This window comes from Leptidea sinapis, chromosome 33, assembly GCF_905404315.1.
Source record: "Leptidea sinapis chromosome 33, ilLepSina1.1, whole genome shotgun sequence".
NCBI classification, from domain to species: Eukaryota; Metazoa; Arthropoda; class Insecta; order Lepidoptera; family Pieridae; genus Leptidea; species Leptidea sinapis.
The window spans coordinates 2,252,510-2,269,681 of record NC_066297.1 but is presented as its reverse complement, the minus strand read 5'-3'; the positions used below and the strand labels follow the sequence as shown (position 1 = coordinate 2,269,681).

Sequence of the window (17,172 nt, the reverse complement as noted above, 5' to 3'; positions counted from 1 at the left end):
GTTGCTTATCAAGTGTTTTCTATTCTGACACACTTTTACACAAATTATCTCGCCCCAAACTAGGCATATATAATTAATACAATATACTTACTTAAACATACATAAATACATATAAACATCCTTAAATCGGAAACAAACATCTATATTCATCATATAAATGATTGCACCTACCGGGATTCCAACCCGGGACCTCTAGCTTAGTAGTCAGGGTCAATAAGCATTCGGCTATATCGGTCATCAAGCAATTCTATTATATATGGGATATTATATAAGGGAACCTCACTATTAGACAAGATATCTCAAGTCACAACCAATCATCGTATAGAAGTCATAAAATATCTAATTGTAAAACGGTCCGTCCTTCGACCAGACCGTCAAACAAAAAACCATTTAGTCGGTCAATCGACTCATAAAATCGTTCCGGTCGTAAATTGCTGTTTCCTGGCATCTCGTACAGGCTACCATTGTCATAATTCCCTATTAATACATGACGATAAATCCGTGCTTCGTTGAGACGGTTAAAATCTGTCTTTATAGTGGAGCAGTTATCCGCTATAGAATTTCCATGGTATGTATATGCAATAAGGGTATATGTATGTTAACACCAGGAACAGACAGAAACTTATGGTGCCTACTACTCAGCTAAGTCGAATTAGTAAGTCTTTTGTGGGGCGATGTATATGCTTTTACAACAAGATCACAGTAAAAACAAAAGTATTACGTTATTCAAAAGAATTGTTAAAAAACGTTTGTGTGGTAAAGGTTACTATAACATAAATGGCTTCCTTAATGATACCACAGATTGGGAATGGAGTGACCGCCCTCAGGCTATTAAATAATAAGTTTAATTGTACAATATTACTTTGTAAACATATTTAATCGATGAAAAAAAATGCCCGCTGAGTTTGTTGCGCCCATTCTTTTCAGGTCTCAGGTATTCATTTTGGAATGGGTGGTAGTTTTTTAACTTTCAATAAGTAATTTTACATCCTATTTTGAATAAAAATATTTGAATTTCAATTATTACTTACAATACTTTCAATAAGGTAAGCAAGGTGCTGTCAATTTAGCATCTCAAAAGAACTAAATGCAACCTTAAAGCTTTTTTGAAAGAGTGGTTACAGAAATTAGACTATCATCATCAGTCTCACCCAAAGATTTCCACGAAGATCGGTCCTGAGCTGTCCTGATCTAACGTATTCCGGCGATCTTGACCAGATCGTCGGTCCATCTTGTGGGGGGCCTCGGACACGTGGTCGCCATTCGAGGACTTTACTACCCCAACGGGACGTTCAGTTGATGGTATTTGATACGCCCTGCTCATTACAATGCAGTGCCACTACAGATTCTTGAAAAACACAAAAATTCGGAGGTGCAAAACAATAGCGCTCGTCACCTCTAGACATAAGATGATAAGTCTCATTTGCGCAATAATTTTATTAGCTTCAGACCGAAACACAATAATGATTACACAATACCGCTTCACGGCAGAAATAGGCGCCGTTGTAGTACCCATAATCTAGACGTCATCCTGTGCAAAGGAGCCTCCCACTGGTGGTTTGCTAGTAAAATATTCAAAATGTTTTCGTGGCTTTATGTAAAAGCTACAATACGATTGTAAAAATAATTCTTGTGTACGCTGTTGATTACTTTTTTATAAATAAATAGTTAAAAAAAATACTCAGGACCTAATGACACTGGCTGACTATTTACGACCTGTCACTCAAAATAGGTTACAATAACAATAGATTCGCTTTCCTATTCTATCCAATTGTATCTCCGAGAGATGTTTTTTCTCTCTTGCACGCTGTATTTTGTATAGAGTCTAGTTAAAAGTCTGTGTATAAGACCAACATGGCTATAGAATAGTTCTACACAGGGTGCAATGGCCTGTCATTCAGATCAAATGACGTCATCCACTAAGTGAAACTAAGCATAAAGCACTTATTGTAGGGCTAAGGTTAATATAAGTCATTGAGAATTGATTTGCGGAGGGCTATTCGGTGAATGAACTGATTTTAATGATTATTATTAAAGGAGGGGGGAATGGATGTAGTCAGATGGCGGTAAGGAAGTATCGCGTACTAAATAACCTGTCAAGGCATTCTGCCCGTGCTTCCTCGGGGCATAAAAAGAATATCACAGTCCCAGCTCCAAGGGGACACCCCTAAGAGGCGACTTAGGACATTTACCAGGCTCCTTTGCATAGGATGCCGGCGAGATTATGGGTACCACAACGGCGCCTATTTCTGCCCTGAAGCAGTAATGTGTAAACATTACTGTGCTTCGGTCTGAAGGGCGCAGTAGCTCGTAAAATTACTGGGCAAATGAGACTTTACATCTTATGTCTCAAGGTGACGAGCGCAGTTGTAGTGTCGCTCAGAATTTTTGGGGTTTTTCAAGAATCCTGAGCGGCACTGCATTGTAATGGGCAGGGCGTATCAATTACTATCAGCTGAACGTCCTACTTGTTTCGTCCCTTATTTTCATAAAAAAATGAAAAAAAAAACGAGGTGCTATATCCCTACCGAATGGCCCACGAAACCACACAATTTTATACCCCAATGTGAAAACAGCTTTAGTAGCTTGCTCAGTAACATTATTAGTTCCATGTTGAGTTCACCTCAATGTGGAGGAGTTGAGCACGGCTAGAACTTGTACCTGTAAAATTTTATTACACTTCTCGCTCAACGCAACAATTATACCGGGAATTGCAAAAACTTTTCTGCATTGATTTATTGGTTTGGTTTTAAGCTCTGTTTCGCTGGAAAAAAGAAAGATAACTGCTATTGTATTTAAACGACGCATGTAGCACAGTGGTTAGTGACCCTGTCTAATGATCTAGAGGTCCCAGATTCAAATCCCGGTAGGTGCAAATGATGAATATATTAAGATAATTCTTAATTTAAATTTAAGATCAAGCCCCTAACTATAGGTATAGCCTAGACTAGGGCACAAGACAACGATATTTTTGATATAATATACTTACAGAAGCCAAAACAAAAAATTTTGAGCCTTTGTCTGTCTTTCTGACTGTTTCAACTCACATCACGCAAAAAATACTACATGGAATTAAATATAATTATCACCGATTCTTAAGGGGTCTATCTAAAAATATAGGCATTATGTTTTAGGCGCGAAAATATTTTATTTAAGCTCTTTCCATATTTTAATTCTCAACTGCATCTAAACAATATATTCTATATAGCCTACAAAGCCCTGAGCAAAAGCTAGTCGTAATTAAAAAAGTATAAATCAGATTAATATTCAAATACAAATATTTTTATTCAAAATCATATATTGAACGTCTAAAACCACCACCCATTCAAAATAGACTGCCTCAGACTTGAGAAGAACGGGCTCAAGAAACTCAGCGGGCTTTTTTTTTAAATATGAATAACAATGTAATATCGTACAATAAACATTTATAATTAAGAGCCAGAGGGTGCTCATTCCCAATCTGTGGTACTATTAAGAAAATCGTTTATGCTATAGTAACCTTTCCCACACAAACGTTTTTTAAAAACTCTTTTAAATATCGTAACACGTTTTGTACATTTTCTGGGATCATATTGTAGGAGCATATAGGTACATGGCCCAATAAAAGGCTTACTAACTCGACTTAACATAGTAGTAGGCTTAACAAGTTTATGTTTGTTCCTCGTTTTAACATTATGACTGTCACATTTACTAGCAATTTAATCAATGTGCTTATGAATATATAGAACATTATCTATATATATAAAAATTAATTGCTGTTCGTTAGTCTCGCTAAAACTCGAGAACGGCTAGACCGATTTGGCTTATTTTGGTGTAGAATTATTTGTGGAAGTCCAGAGAAGGTTTAAAAGGTGAATAAATAGGAAAATGCTGCTAAATTAAATAAAAAAACAATTTTTTTTTCCTTTGTTGTGTCCATACATAATTTCTATGAGAGAATTTATTGACGCACGGTCTGACAGTTCTGCTGTGAAACAATTTCATTACGACAGCAGGGTGCATATTTTACGAAGTAATTTTTGATGTTATGATATATTATTGACAAATTCATATAAAAACATTATTTTATTTATTATAAACAGAAAAACATCTGTCGGGTCAGCTAGTCAAGAATAAAAGTTTACAGAATTAAATAGTACATAGAATAACTCGAGCAAATTAATTACAATTTAAATGTACCTATTTGTTTATATTGAATTGAAAATAATATAATATTAATAGAAAATTATTTATGGTTTTAGTAATATTAACATATATTTTTAGTTTAAAAAAAGATGCAATATTGTTTAATACAAATAAGAATTATTATAAATAAAACAGAAGGTATACTTTAAAGTCAGATAAATATTGTTTTGGTTGTCAGTTTAAATTCTATTTAATTCAAAAAAAATGACATAGCAGACGGTAATCACTAATCACTGGTTGGGCTCTGCACAGGGTTTCCTAGTGAGCAATTCAGAGGAATTTAATACATTTACGGCCGTTCCCAATATACTATCTACAGATAGAGATAAATTACTACCTTCTACTGTCAATAATTAGTCCCAATATACCCGATAAGTCATTCTTATCGCCTTATATTGGGACGCGTGAATTTAAATTTCCATACAAACTTCTATCGCTGGTAATCGTCGTCTCATTGACAGACAGCGTGTACGGATAAGGTGAGTTACTGTCGATAAGTTTATTGGGACAGAAAAGTCAATGATAGTTACGATTTTTATCTCAAGTAAGAGATAGACTGAATATTGGGGACGGCCGTAAGGGTGCCTCATTGTTTCTGTTTTTGCGACTGATACTGTACATTTCTATTAGGCATGAAGAAAAATATATTATGTAACTAATTATCTATATAATATATAAAAATGAATTGCTGTTCGTTAGTCTCGCTAAAACTCGAGAACGACTGGACCGATTTGGCTAATTTTGGTCATGAATTGTTTGTGGAAGTCCAGGGAAGGTTTGAAAGGTGAATAAATATGAAAGTGTTCGGAATAAAAAAAAAACAATTTTGCTTTTCCTTTGATGTGTCCCCCGTCGTCCGATATTTGTTTTCTATGGACATATTATTTTCTATGAGAGAATTTATTGACGCACGGTTTGACAGTTCTGCTGTGAAACAATTTCATTGCAACAACAGGGTGCACATTTTACGAAATAATTCTTGATTTTATGAAATATTATTGACAAATTAATAAAAAACATTATTTTATTTATTATAAACAGAACAACGTCTGTCGGGTCAACTAGTAATAAATAAATAAAATAGATTATAAAGCTCGTGTTAAACATGGGAAGACTAAAGACTTATTGTATGACAACTTCACACAAAAAATCTTTTAGTCTTTCCCATTGTCCCAAAACAAGATCCCTCATACACACATTTTATTATCACCATAAATACAACTACTTCTATGCCCCATATTCTTCAGCCCGCATCCGATCTCCACAAATCATTGTATGGCATAAAACAAAAGCATACATCGTGTGTGGCGTATGGCGTGCCATTGTTGTTCGAGTGTTGGTAATTAGATGGTACATCTTTATCGTAATCATCCGGTTTTGGGGTACAGTTAATGGTGGGTTTAAGTGTTAATAAGGTATAAGATCAAACAGCTCATTGGAACAATCTACATTCCGAAAGCAATTACCAGCGGTAGGCTCCTTTGCACAGGATCCCGGCTAGATTAAGGGTGATGATGGCTAGCACAACAGCCGTGAAGCAGTAATGTGTATGCATTATTGTGGTTCAAACTGAACGGCGCCGTAGCTTTGAAACTACTAGGCAAATGACATTTAACAACTTATATCACAAGGTGACGAGCGCAGTTGTAGTGCACAATTTTTGGATATTTCAAGAATCCTGAGCGGCACTGCATTGTAATGGGCAGTGCGTATCATTTACCATCAGCTGAACGTCCCTTAGTGTCAAATAAATAAAAAAACACAATATTATACTTATTTGCAGTAAAATTTCGAATTAAAAATAAATTAATGGTTGGTAACTGACAATTAAGCTAGAGGTCCCTGGTTCGAATCCCTGTAGGTGCAATCATGTAAATGATGAATATGAATGTTTGTTTCCTAGTCTATGTTTGTGTGTATATTTAAGTAAGTATATTGTGTTATATACTAGCTGACCCAGCAAACGTTGTATTGCCATCATAGTATCATCATCAACTGTAGTTAATCTATGTTTAGATAGCTAAAATTAAGTTTGTGTTAAGTAAATTAAGGAGTTACAACTCCTGAGAAAGTTAGACAGATACAAAGATTCTAATTAGTTATTCATTTTAAACTATTCTTTCAATTTGATTTCTGAACGACACATCAAAGGAAAAACAAAATTTTTTTTTTTTAATTCCGAATATTTTCATATTTATTCACCTTTTAAACCATCTCTGGACTTCCACAAATAATTCGAGACCAAAATAAGCCAAATCGGTCCAGCCGTTCTCGAGTTTTAGCGAGACTAACGAACAGCAATTCATTTTTATATATATAGATATCGTTGTCTTGTACCCATGGTACAGGCTATGCCTAGTTTGTGGCAAGATCATTTGTGTAAAAGTATGTAAATTTTTTATTATTATTATTTTTCATTTGTCAAAATACAAATAAACAGCCATATTAAATGGATTTTTTTTAAAAGAGTATTTTTTTAAACGTAAAATTGCAGAGTCCAACAATATACTTGATCACATTGTATATTCAATATATAAATAATTGATTTCACGTAGTACTTGGCACAAGTGACTCTATAATAAAATACTTACTGTGTAGACCCACATATACATCACAAAAATCGTCACCTTTTTGCTCTTAATATTGATTTTCATTATTATAACACTAGAAATAAGGGATTGCTTGTAACTAATTCTAGTAGGCTTCATAAGATACATAATAGCTTTAAGGGTAAATGTATACACTTCTATAATAAAGTCCCAGCCACTGTTCAGGCATTATCTATAAATAAATTTAAATGTTTAATAAAAAAATGACTCTGTCGTAAATCCTATTACTCCACTGCTGAATATCTAAATAATCGGACGGACTGGGACTAGATTGTGATTATTTTATAGCGATAGAAATGACTGTACAATATTGTATATTTTTATTGAAAAGAGCGCAAAAAAAGAATGCTGGGAGAGTTTCTTGCGCCGCTTCTTCTCTCTCAGAGCGCCATTTGTTTCCAAAGTGGTAGTAGTATTTAGTAATTATTAGAAATGACATCAAAAAGAATTCTAAAGGAATCAATTTTGAGAAAATAAATGCCTTTTATGCCTTTATTACCATATTATAAATTGTTTACTGAATAAATAGGCACATTTGATGTGTAATAGAAAATAGAAATAATAATAGACTACTTATGCACGTACACAAGAAATACTTCTTTCGACTAACAAAGCAAACACATTTAAAATGATTTATTCCTCGAGCGTTTACTAAAACTACGTTATTAGAAAGAATAATTTTGTTAAAATCTTGCAAAGATGGCTTCGACAATTAATTATTAAATAATGAATACGTCTGTATGGGCTTGAACCCTTTGCCTGTCCTAGTAATGGACGAAGAACCCAAAAAAAAATAACGAATGACGCAAACGTCAGAAAAGTTTAGGAACTTCAACCTGTTACTTTTGTTTTACATTGATGCGCGCGCATCATAAAATTTCACTCTCATAATTTTTTTATAACGCGCCTAAAGAAGTATAACATCAAAACATATTCCTCGTCCTATTTCACGTTTTGAAAAAAAAAGAAGATAATAAATAATGGATGTAAATATTACGTAATAAGAAACGGGACTGCCTAAGTAAAAATTGAAATATAGTATGAAACGTGCAGTGATTTGACATAAGTTTGAAATAGTAATTACAATAGGCGACGAAGTATTATCCGGCTAAGTTTGAAAGCGAACAGTTGCTTAACCTTTCCGGATCGGCGCGCTCCGGATCTCGCTGTACACTGTAGATCGGCAAGCTTCCGGCATTTTCGCGGCATTTTCCCCGTGTTTATTATTTTACGTGTAGTTATAAAATGCTTATAACTAGGGTGATTTGAGTGACTGTCACTGAAAGCTATTGAAACAAGCTATAAGACCATGTATAAATTATTCACATTGTCTTTCTTTTTTATTTCACACAGACTTTTCATTCGAAAAAATGTGTAAAAATAGGTATATTTTAAAATAAATATTGTTATTATTGTTAATTACTTGTTTTATTTATTTTCTTTTATGTTTTTGTAATGAATAGTATATGTTAATTATAAAATAAAGCTTAAATCTCCACAAAGAACGATCTTCGTGTAAAGTCATGATAACGACCGCTCGCTGCGCCGGCCGGGAACAAGTGGACACATAAGTGCTTTGTCCGTAAAGCTATGACGTCCAATATTGGTGGCCTTGAATCGTAACGGATCGAAATGTGTTTGGGAATTCACTCGTTCATAACTGCGTAGGCAAATAAACCATCTTGTACACCTAATAAGGGTGAAAACTGGATGAGGTAAAAGAGTGCCCCGCGGCACAGCCGCTCTTATTGTTTTTTGAATTACCAGTGCCCGCGGGCACGGCCGATGCGGAAAGGTTAAAACATAACGCACTTCGGCTGGCTCCGTTTTTTACAAGATTATATCCGTCGTCTGTCAATCTATCGATGACTGCACGTTTCATACAATCTAGTGAATCGCTTTTTTCGCTGCTTCAACGATAACCCAAGCCATTCGTGGTCGATAAGATATGATATTCGCCTGATTATCGTCAGGACCCAATGATTAGGATGAGGTGAACAGAAATTTTCATCAAAACAGCCATTTATATATTTGAGGGTTTGATTATTTGTCGGTGAACATGTCCCTAAATCACTAATTACATGCTAGTAGCCTATGAATCATGTGTAAGGCGTTGGGTTCTGGAGCCCTATTACCAAATCGTAATACGATGTTTCGGTTGACGGATCGTACAATTTCCTATTACGAAAGTGTTTCGAATCCGAAGATCGATACGAAGTTCGTGATTAGACATTTTGTCTTTCGTTTGCCTTATTTCCAAATTCTCTTGACATTTACTTTTTCGTTGCTTGACATTATTATGATCGTAACCACAACATCACTTTTTATGGTTCCGAAACGACATCCGTCCACACAATTCGAATCCGAAAAACTTTGGTAATAGGATTTAATTCGAAGTTCGTCATTCTTTCGTTTCGGACCGAAACATCGGCTTTCGATTTTTGGTAATATACCTCCTGTTTGAGCTCTCTTTCCCCTTCTAAGAGTTACAGAAACTTAATAAAGTAAATCATGTACTTAAAATTATTATAGATAAATCACAGTTACTCAAGATGAAGTTGTAATCTGTATTTATACATGATATACAATACCTCGTACTATCTTGATCCCTAACTCAAGTTTTTATCGATTAGCTTTCGAGACCGGTTCAAGTTTCACATGATTCGAGGCTTTACTATTTATTGTATCCATTATTTATGTGAACAACTTATTCAACGTCTGAAATGGGTTTGGTTGCTAAATGTTTGCAGATTTAACAGTATTTTTCTATTGTAACATATATACATACACGAGTAGGACGTCCAGCTGATGGTAATTGATACGCTCACCCCATTACAATGCAGTGCCGCTCAGGATTCTTGAAAAATTAAAAGAATTCTGAGTGGCACTACAATTACGCTCGTCACCTTGAGACATAAGATGTTAAGTCTCATTTGCCCAGTAATTTCACTAGCTACGGCGACTTTCAGACCGGAACAATACTGCTTCACGGCAGAAATAGGGTCTGTTGTGATACCCATAACCTAGCCGGCAAACTGTGCAAAGGCGCCTCCCAATATAATCATATGTGAAAACTACATACGATTCTTGCTAATATATTTTTATACCTGTGTTTTACATATCTCTTTTTACTACTTGATGATTTTTCGGAGCGGAAAACTTACATAGTTTGGTGTCATTTCTGGGAAAACGTGTTTTCAGTTTTACCGAGTTTTACACCAAACAGCTCGGTCACCATACTCATTGCTTAAATTTCTAATAGCATTACTTAATATTAAAATGGAGCAACAGGTAAAATTTTTTCTTGCTTTTAGATAATTTACCACTCCTCACTAGTATTGACGTGGAAGGGCAGGGCAAAGGAAGGATACCAGATAAAGACATGCCTGTATAACTTAAGTCTATTTTGAATTTATAAAATAAATTAAAGACAAAACTAAATTAGAATCTCTTAATTTCTATAAAATAAAGTTGTTTCAAAGCGGAATCAGATAGTACAAATGCATTAAGAAAGAAGTAAAGCTTCCAGTTAATGAATCAAAAGACAAACAATAGCAACACCTCATGTGACGAAACGAAACAAAAATAGCCAAATGTGTCCAACCCATTGTGCGTGATATTATTAGAACGTTCAGAAATACCACGTGGTGGCAATTATCGTGGCTAAATGAGGCACTGGAGCCGTTAATGGGCTCACTCGGACCAACTTCCGGCGAAATCTCGGACCGATGCTGTCGGGGACAATAAAATGGTCTCGGATTGTGTGGTTTGGGCAAAAAAATTGTTTGGATTCGGAATGACAGGGTATGGTGTTTTGATCTAACTGTTAGTAATGACAAAAGTTGAATCTATTCATGGCAAATTAGCGGGTTCAACAAAACTAAACAATTTGTTATGTTTTTAAAGTGATAACCCTCACCTCTGGGATTTAAAGGCATAAAACATTTATTTTCTCAAAATTGATTCCTTTAGAATTCTTGTTGATGTCATTTCTAATATAGTAGATACTACTACCGTTTCGGAAACAAATAAAGCGCAAGAAACTCTCCCAGCATTCTTTTTTGTGCTCTTTTTAATGAAATACACAATATTGTACTGTCATTGCTATTGCTATAAAATAAAATAAACTAGTCCTTGGCTGTCGGGTCACTTAGATATTCTGCTGTGGAGTAGTAGGATTTAAGAGAAAGCCATTTTTTAATAAAACATTTAAATTTATTTATAGATAATGCGTGGACAATGGCTTGGACTTTAATAATACACTCTTATAAAAGAGTGTACGTATCTTATGAAACTTACTAGACTTAGTTACAAGCAACCCCTTATTTCTAGTGTTATAATAATGAAAATCACTATTAAGAACATAATAAAACGGTAGTAAATTTCAAAAAATTAACGGAATCTCATCTTTCTAACTAACTATCTAACTTCAAGAATATTAGGGAAATTTTCAATTAGATTCTCAAATCAAATTAAATTGATTTCTAGTAATATTTATGTAGGTTACTACATATTACTTTTACAATTTTACTGATATTCGGCAAAATTCGATCCCAAGAAAATAAGATACAAGAAATTCTCTTTATAATATTTTTTTCCAGTACTGTAGTTTAAAAACTTTAATATTTCATTCCTTGTAACCCCATCTTTTCAAAAATTTCCGTTCATGTCATCGAGAACACGTCTCAAACAGCAAATTAATCACCTTTGCCATACGACTGTTGAATGATTTAAGAGGCTTCGCAGTCTAGATCAACTGCGCCGTGAACAAAGGCTCTATTCAGCTCGGACAAGAAACAATAAAGTTTAAAATATTGCAACTGTACCATTTCAGTTCGGACGTCACATCCATCAGAATTGTAAAAGCAAACTGCTTAGTAAATTAACGTTTTAAAATTTTAATATCTTTGGGTATTTGAAAGTGCTTGAGGCATGCATTAATCATTCCATTCGACCGGAGATTCTCGGCCTTTTGCTACGTCAAATGCCCTTTGAGAGAAGCGGCTAAGTCATTTGTTGAGACGCTTTTAACGTCCGTTCTAACATTGTAAATGTCTCAATCCCTTTGATGACTTCCTGTTCTTGGCGCTTCATTGGTTTAGCTTCGATCCCTTTTTTATCTATGTTCTGTTTGATATTAATGTTATCATTGCAATAAATTATTGAACACCTTTGTCTCCAGATACTTTTATTATCTCGACTAAGAGTATGGGTGTGATAAGCCGGAGAATTAAAAGAGACTTCTCAAGGTTATGTGATTTACTTGACATATTTAAAGTTGTTTATAAATTGATATGTCAGAACATCTCGGTCTTAATTATTATAATAATAACATTTACAAAAGATGGATGACCGTATATCTTGCTAAAAATAAATAATATTTATTTTCTTAGTTTGTGTTTCATATGTAATATTATACATTTATTACCTACTTAAATTGCTAATTGATTTTAAAGCCGCTTTTAAGGGAGAAATGATTTAGTTTTATGTTTTTTCTCAATTAGTGAATTGAATTTAATACAATTATTAATGATTTGAAATGAAATAATTACCTTTTTAATGTTATTTAATGAAATATTTATTTTGAGATTATGTTAACAATTAAGTATTTACATTATCATTAAAATTCAAATACTGTACAATCTTTAGTCTTGTACATGAATTTGTACTGCAGAGTGCTAGATCATAGGTTCCATGTTTGCGCTTGTCTAAAACCATCCTCCCTATTAAAATTCTTAGCATGCTTTTTAATTTTAAAAGCTTCTCAAAAAAGCCGTGGGATGTTTTGGCTTTCAATAGAAATCAACCAGGGGCTATACAGCTCGATCCAGTGGTTAGTACCGGCTTTAAGCAAGTGTTCAGCTATTGCGGATCTTTTAGGGTCGTTATTTTTGACTGCGCTAATGTGTTCCTTAACACGTTGAGAAATAGTTATTTCTGTTTGTCCGATACTGTCTTTTGGTGAACGTAGGTAGGCGACCACTTTTTTGAGGGGTTGTTGAAAATTGTTTTTATATCAAACTTCCTCCACAGTATCCTACCTATTTTATCAGTGACCTCTTTCATGTATTACACTTGTTAAGGCTGTTTTGTGCCCGTTTTGACGAAGTGTTTGTTTGTTTTCTAGTGGATACGACATGGACCTTGATAATAATTGTGAAATCACTTCTGTGATTCTGTTGTTGAACTACAAAAGAGTTGAGGCAACGGTGATGAAGTTACAAAAATGAATTAAAAATCTATGCGAGCCCCTCTGCAATACCAACGTGAATATTTGTATGTAGCTGAGTGCAGATCATTTTGTAATAAATAAGCCCCATTTAATACTAGTTCTTTATAATGTTAAAAGGCTCTTATGCGTTGAGATGCAAATGCGCAAACCGCCAGTGTTTATTGGACCGGGTTATAAAATAAAGTGGTGCATTTAGCATTCGCGTCGAAGCAAGAACTTAATTGCATAACATTGCTACCTTATGTGCTGATAGTCGAGGAATATTGGCGTAAAGATATCGTTGTTCTGGCTGGTTGGAATGTTAATGACAAATTTTGATGGAATAATTCGTTTATAAGGTAGCTGCAATGTTTTCTGGGGGATTTGAATCGTATGTACAAGTTTCTTATTGGCAATACAAGGATTTGTTAATGAAATGATAACTTGATTACAAGTTCAAGACTTTAATAAGTTGAGTTATATTTAAAAAACAATACTTATAGTCCAGTTCTATTTGTTACAGTAATCACGACCATCATGTTCACGAAGCATCCTTACACAAACAATGAAATCAAGCTCTAAGGGGTTGATGCATCCAATATATTTTTTTTTATGGAATAGGAGGACAAACGAGTGTACGACCCGTACATATCTGTTGTTAAGTGATCACCGCCGCCCACAATCTCTTGCAACACCAGAGAAGGTGTACGCGCTTTTTTTGAAGGTACCTATGTCGTATCGCCCCGGATATACCGCACAAGGAAGTTCATTCCACAGCTTTGTAGAAGATGGAAGAAAGCTCCTTGAAAACCGCACTGTTGAGGACCGCCACACATTCAGATGGTGGGGATGATATCCTAACTTGTGGCGTGTCGTGCGAAGGTGGAATTCGATATATATATACGATAATTTATATTAATATAGTTTGTTATTTATTATTTTTTATGAAATAATTTATTTTATTTAAACACGACTCATATATTGGATGCAGCACCTTACAAACTAATTTGTCATGTATGTTACAGCCATTGTAAAATACTCTGCTTGATTGAAAAGAGTGGCCGTTGAGTTTCTTATATGTTCTTCTTACGAGCTTTCATAAGTTAGGACGCAAATCACATTAACATATTTTTTAATTGATTGATTGTAATATTTAACATTATAATAATTATATGCATTTTACTTGGGATGGGTATAAAAGGTTAAACTCACGTCAGGACACGTGACCTGATCGAAAATTCGTAAGAGAGACATTGAAAAAATGGATGAAAGTTGGTTTTTCAGAGGCTAGCATATATATTTAATTAATTTATGTTCTGCTTCTATATAGTATTCGTTTGATTTCTTTGTAACAATATTTTATGTTATTAATTACATCTATATTGTGTTAGTTTACCAACGAACAACGGAAGCAGTATAGCAACTAACTAGTACCCATTAGAAGAAGAGGTAGACCTGGTAACTATATGGAGAGATGATCCAGTAAATAACGAAGGAGTGCTATAGTCCCGCACATCAAACAATAAGAACGAATTGAAGAAAAAGGGAGAGGCCTTTGCCCAGCAGTGGGATGATATATTAATATTGTGTTTCTTATATTTATACCACAGTAAAATTAAGTTATTTCTAGTTTATTTTGTCGTTAGAATATATATACTTCTTTGAAAACAGCTGTGTATATCTTATATCTTTAAACGAGCAATTCTTGTCTTCTATATATATATAATGAAAATGGTCTTTGTTTGAGGCTCTTTCACGCCTAAACCACTAATCGTTTGAAACTGCCACCATTTGATGCGAAATTTAGAATAGATGGTTTATGGCTACTTATTTTTCGAGTTCCTCCATTCATTTATTTTCTTTTGAAATTCGCCAGAACAGCTAGTATCTGAATCTCGGAAACGGCTACAACGATTTTCATAAAATTTACTATACAGGGGATTTCGGGGGCGATAAATCGATTTAGCTAAGTTTCAATCAAAGGCACTACATACAAGACTGTAATAGCTCAGATGGAACAGTGGGTGACCCGGAAAACAGAAGACCCAGGTTCGAATACAGATGTCCTATTAGTTTTTTGTTTTGTTCAGGTTTTGTACATTCTTAAAAATTCAACTAGACTCGGTCGTCCGGATATTGATGCTTATATAAGTAAGTTTAGTATTCATGTTCTAATATTCACCGTAAATGTACTACAATGTTATTTTAGCAATAAAAACACTTGATTTAATGGCAGCGTGCTTAACAATAAATTTAAATTAATGTATCCCTTTTAGATGAAAACTATAAAATATAAACAAAGTATAACGTCGCAATTGAAGTGAACTTTACGCCTCTTTTCATGAGACGAGTTACTTTTTAATATTAATGTTAACGACGCTGTTTTTAGTGTTTTTATTTAAGAATTCCCGGGTGGTAGAAATGAAGCAATTGTGGAATACAATTATGAAATGTTAACCACAATTAATGAAGCCACAACCTGAGAGTTGAACAAAGCAAACAGAATTTTATAGCGAGGCGGTACCCGAACGGTTTGCTCAGTTGGTCAGAGCACCGGCACGGAACGCCGGGGGTCGTGGGTTCGAATCCCGCATCGTTCATAAAATTTTGTTTTTCAAATGTTATTTGTGTATGAAATGTTAATATATTTAGTAATTTACCAGTGTGCTCATGACTGATGAGCCAGTATTGAATTGAAGCAGTTATGTACAAATATTATTGTTTGGCTTAGTTATACTAGTGAAATGATTGGTATTTATTTATACTAGGGAAATGACTGGACTTATGAGACTAAATCAAAAATCAAAATCATTTTATTCATGTTGGTAACGGAAATGGCACTTATGAATGTTAAAAAAATATTTATTGAGATTGATAGTCCAGTCATTTGACACCCTTAAAGTTGTCTCAAAACCTACATATGGTAAGCAACTATTAAATTTCAAGGTCAAAGGTTACAAAAACGTTTTTTTCCGCTTTTTTTGGAAATATCTCATTTCCTATGGGTTTTTTGCTATTTGTATTGAGTATCAATATTGTAGAATACAAAATTCTCTACAAATTTTGTTACAAAAAATTTTTTATAAGGTGAACCGTTTTCGAGATACAGGGCGGAGAGCGCGCGGTCACAGCATCACTTCAGGTCAACCGGTGCCTGCGGTCGAAAACGCGCCATATATAGTTGATGTACCATACTACCATATGTAGGTTTTGAGACAACTTTTAGGGTGTCAATATGCAAGTATTTACAGACTTACAGCTGGGTATCTCAAATTCAGAGGTGAACTTACTATAATTACTGGACTATTACAGAGAGTTGTCCCATCCTGACTGGTGTAAAGTTTGATAGCTTACGGACACCACGGTGGCGCGACCGGTGTCCCTGTGTAACACAGCCTTAATACGTCATTTTTTATATTATTGTTTGTATAGAAAAATAAAGATAAGAACTTACTGCGCATGGTGATGATAGTGACTCGCGTGGTGCATCGCTGAGGTGGGAGCTGGGGGTGTGGTAGCATGAAACGCTGCGAACGCTGAAGGGAACTGTAGTGGCAGGAAACCACTACTGGTAGGAGCCACTGACTCCCGATCAGGCATCATTAAACCTCATTTAAAACACATTATTCACTAAGTTCTATTGTCTATCGTTCTCATTTTGGTCACGTCATCTCCTGGTGTTCGAACACGTTTTTGAAGATCATTTTGCTAATTAGTCGCTGCGAGTTTGACGTCCGCTGTCATCCTGTCACCTGTAACAAAGGGAATCTGGTTATTTCTAGTTTTATTGGTGTTATGGTTTACTTATTGAGCGTATCTGGCTATACTTAGATAATTAATACGTCTAGATGGAGTCTATTACTGTTTGACAACCGATAAAAACATGCTAGGTTTAATTTTTTTAATGAAAATAAGGAACGAGACGAGCAGCATGTTCAGCTAATGGTAATTGATACGCCCTGTCCTTTACAATGCAGTGCCGCTCAGGATTCTTGAAAAACCCAAAAATTCTGAGCGGCACTACAATTGCGGTCGTCACCTTGAGACGTAAGACGTTAAGTCTCATTTGCCCAGTAATTTCACTAGCTACGGCGCCCTTCAGACCTAAATACACATTTACACATTACTGCTTCACAGCAGAAATCAGCACCGTTATGGTTACGTCTT

At 34.7% G+C, this 17,172-nt stretch overlaps 1 protein-coding gene across 2 annotated transcripts in view; it reads right to left on the bottom strand.

Moving 5' to 3' along the window:
* The window catches only part of LOC126974766 (transcriptional activator cubitus interruptus), a 148,358-nt gene that overhangs the window by 68,550 nt on the left and 62,636 nt on the right, over positions 1 to 17,172 (bottom strand). For both annotated transcript variants that reach the window (XM_050822428.1, XM_050822429.1), the window contains exon 3: positions 16,460 to 16,757. In XM_050822428.1, coding sequence (XP_050678385.1) covers positions 16,460 to 16,608 — 149 coding nt within the window. In that variant the 5' untranslated portion in view covers positions 16,609 to 16,757. The remainder of the gene's footprint in view (positions 1 to 16,459; positions 16,758 to 17,172) is intronic.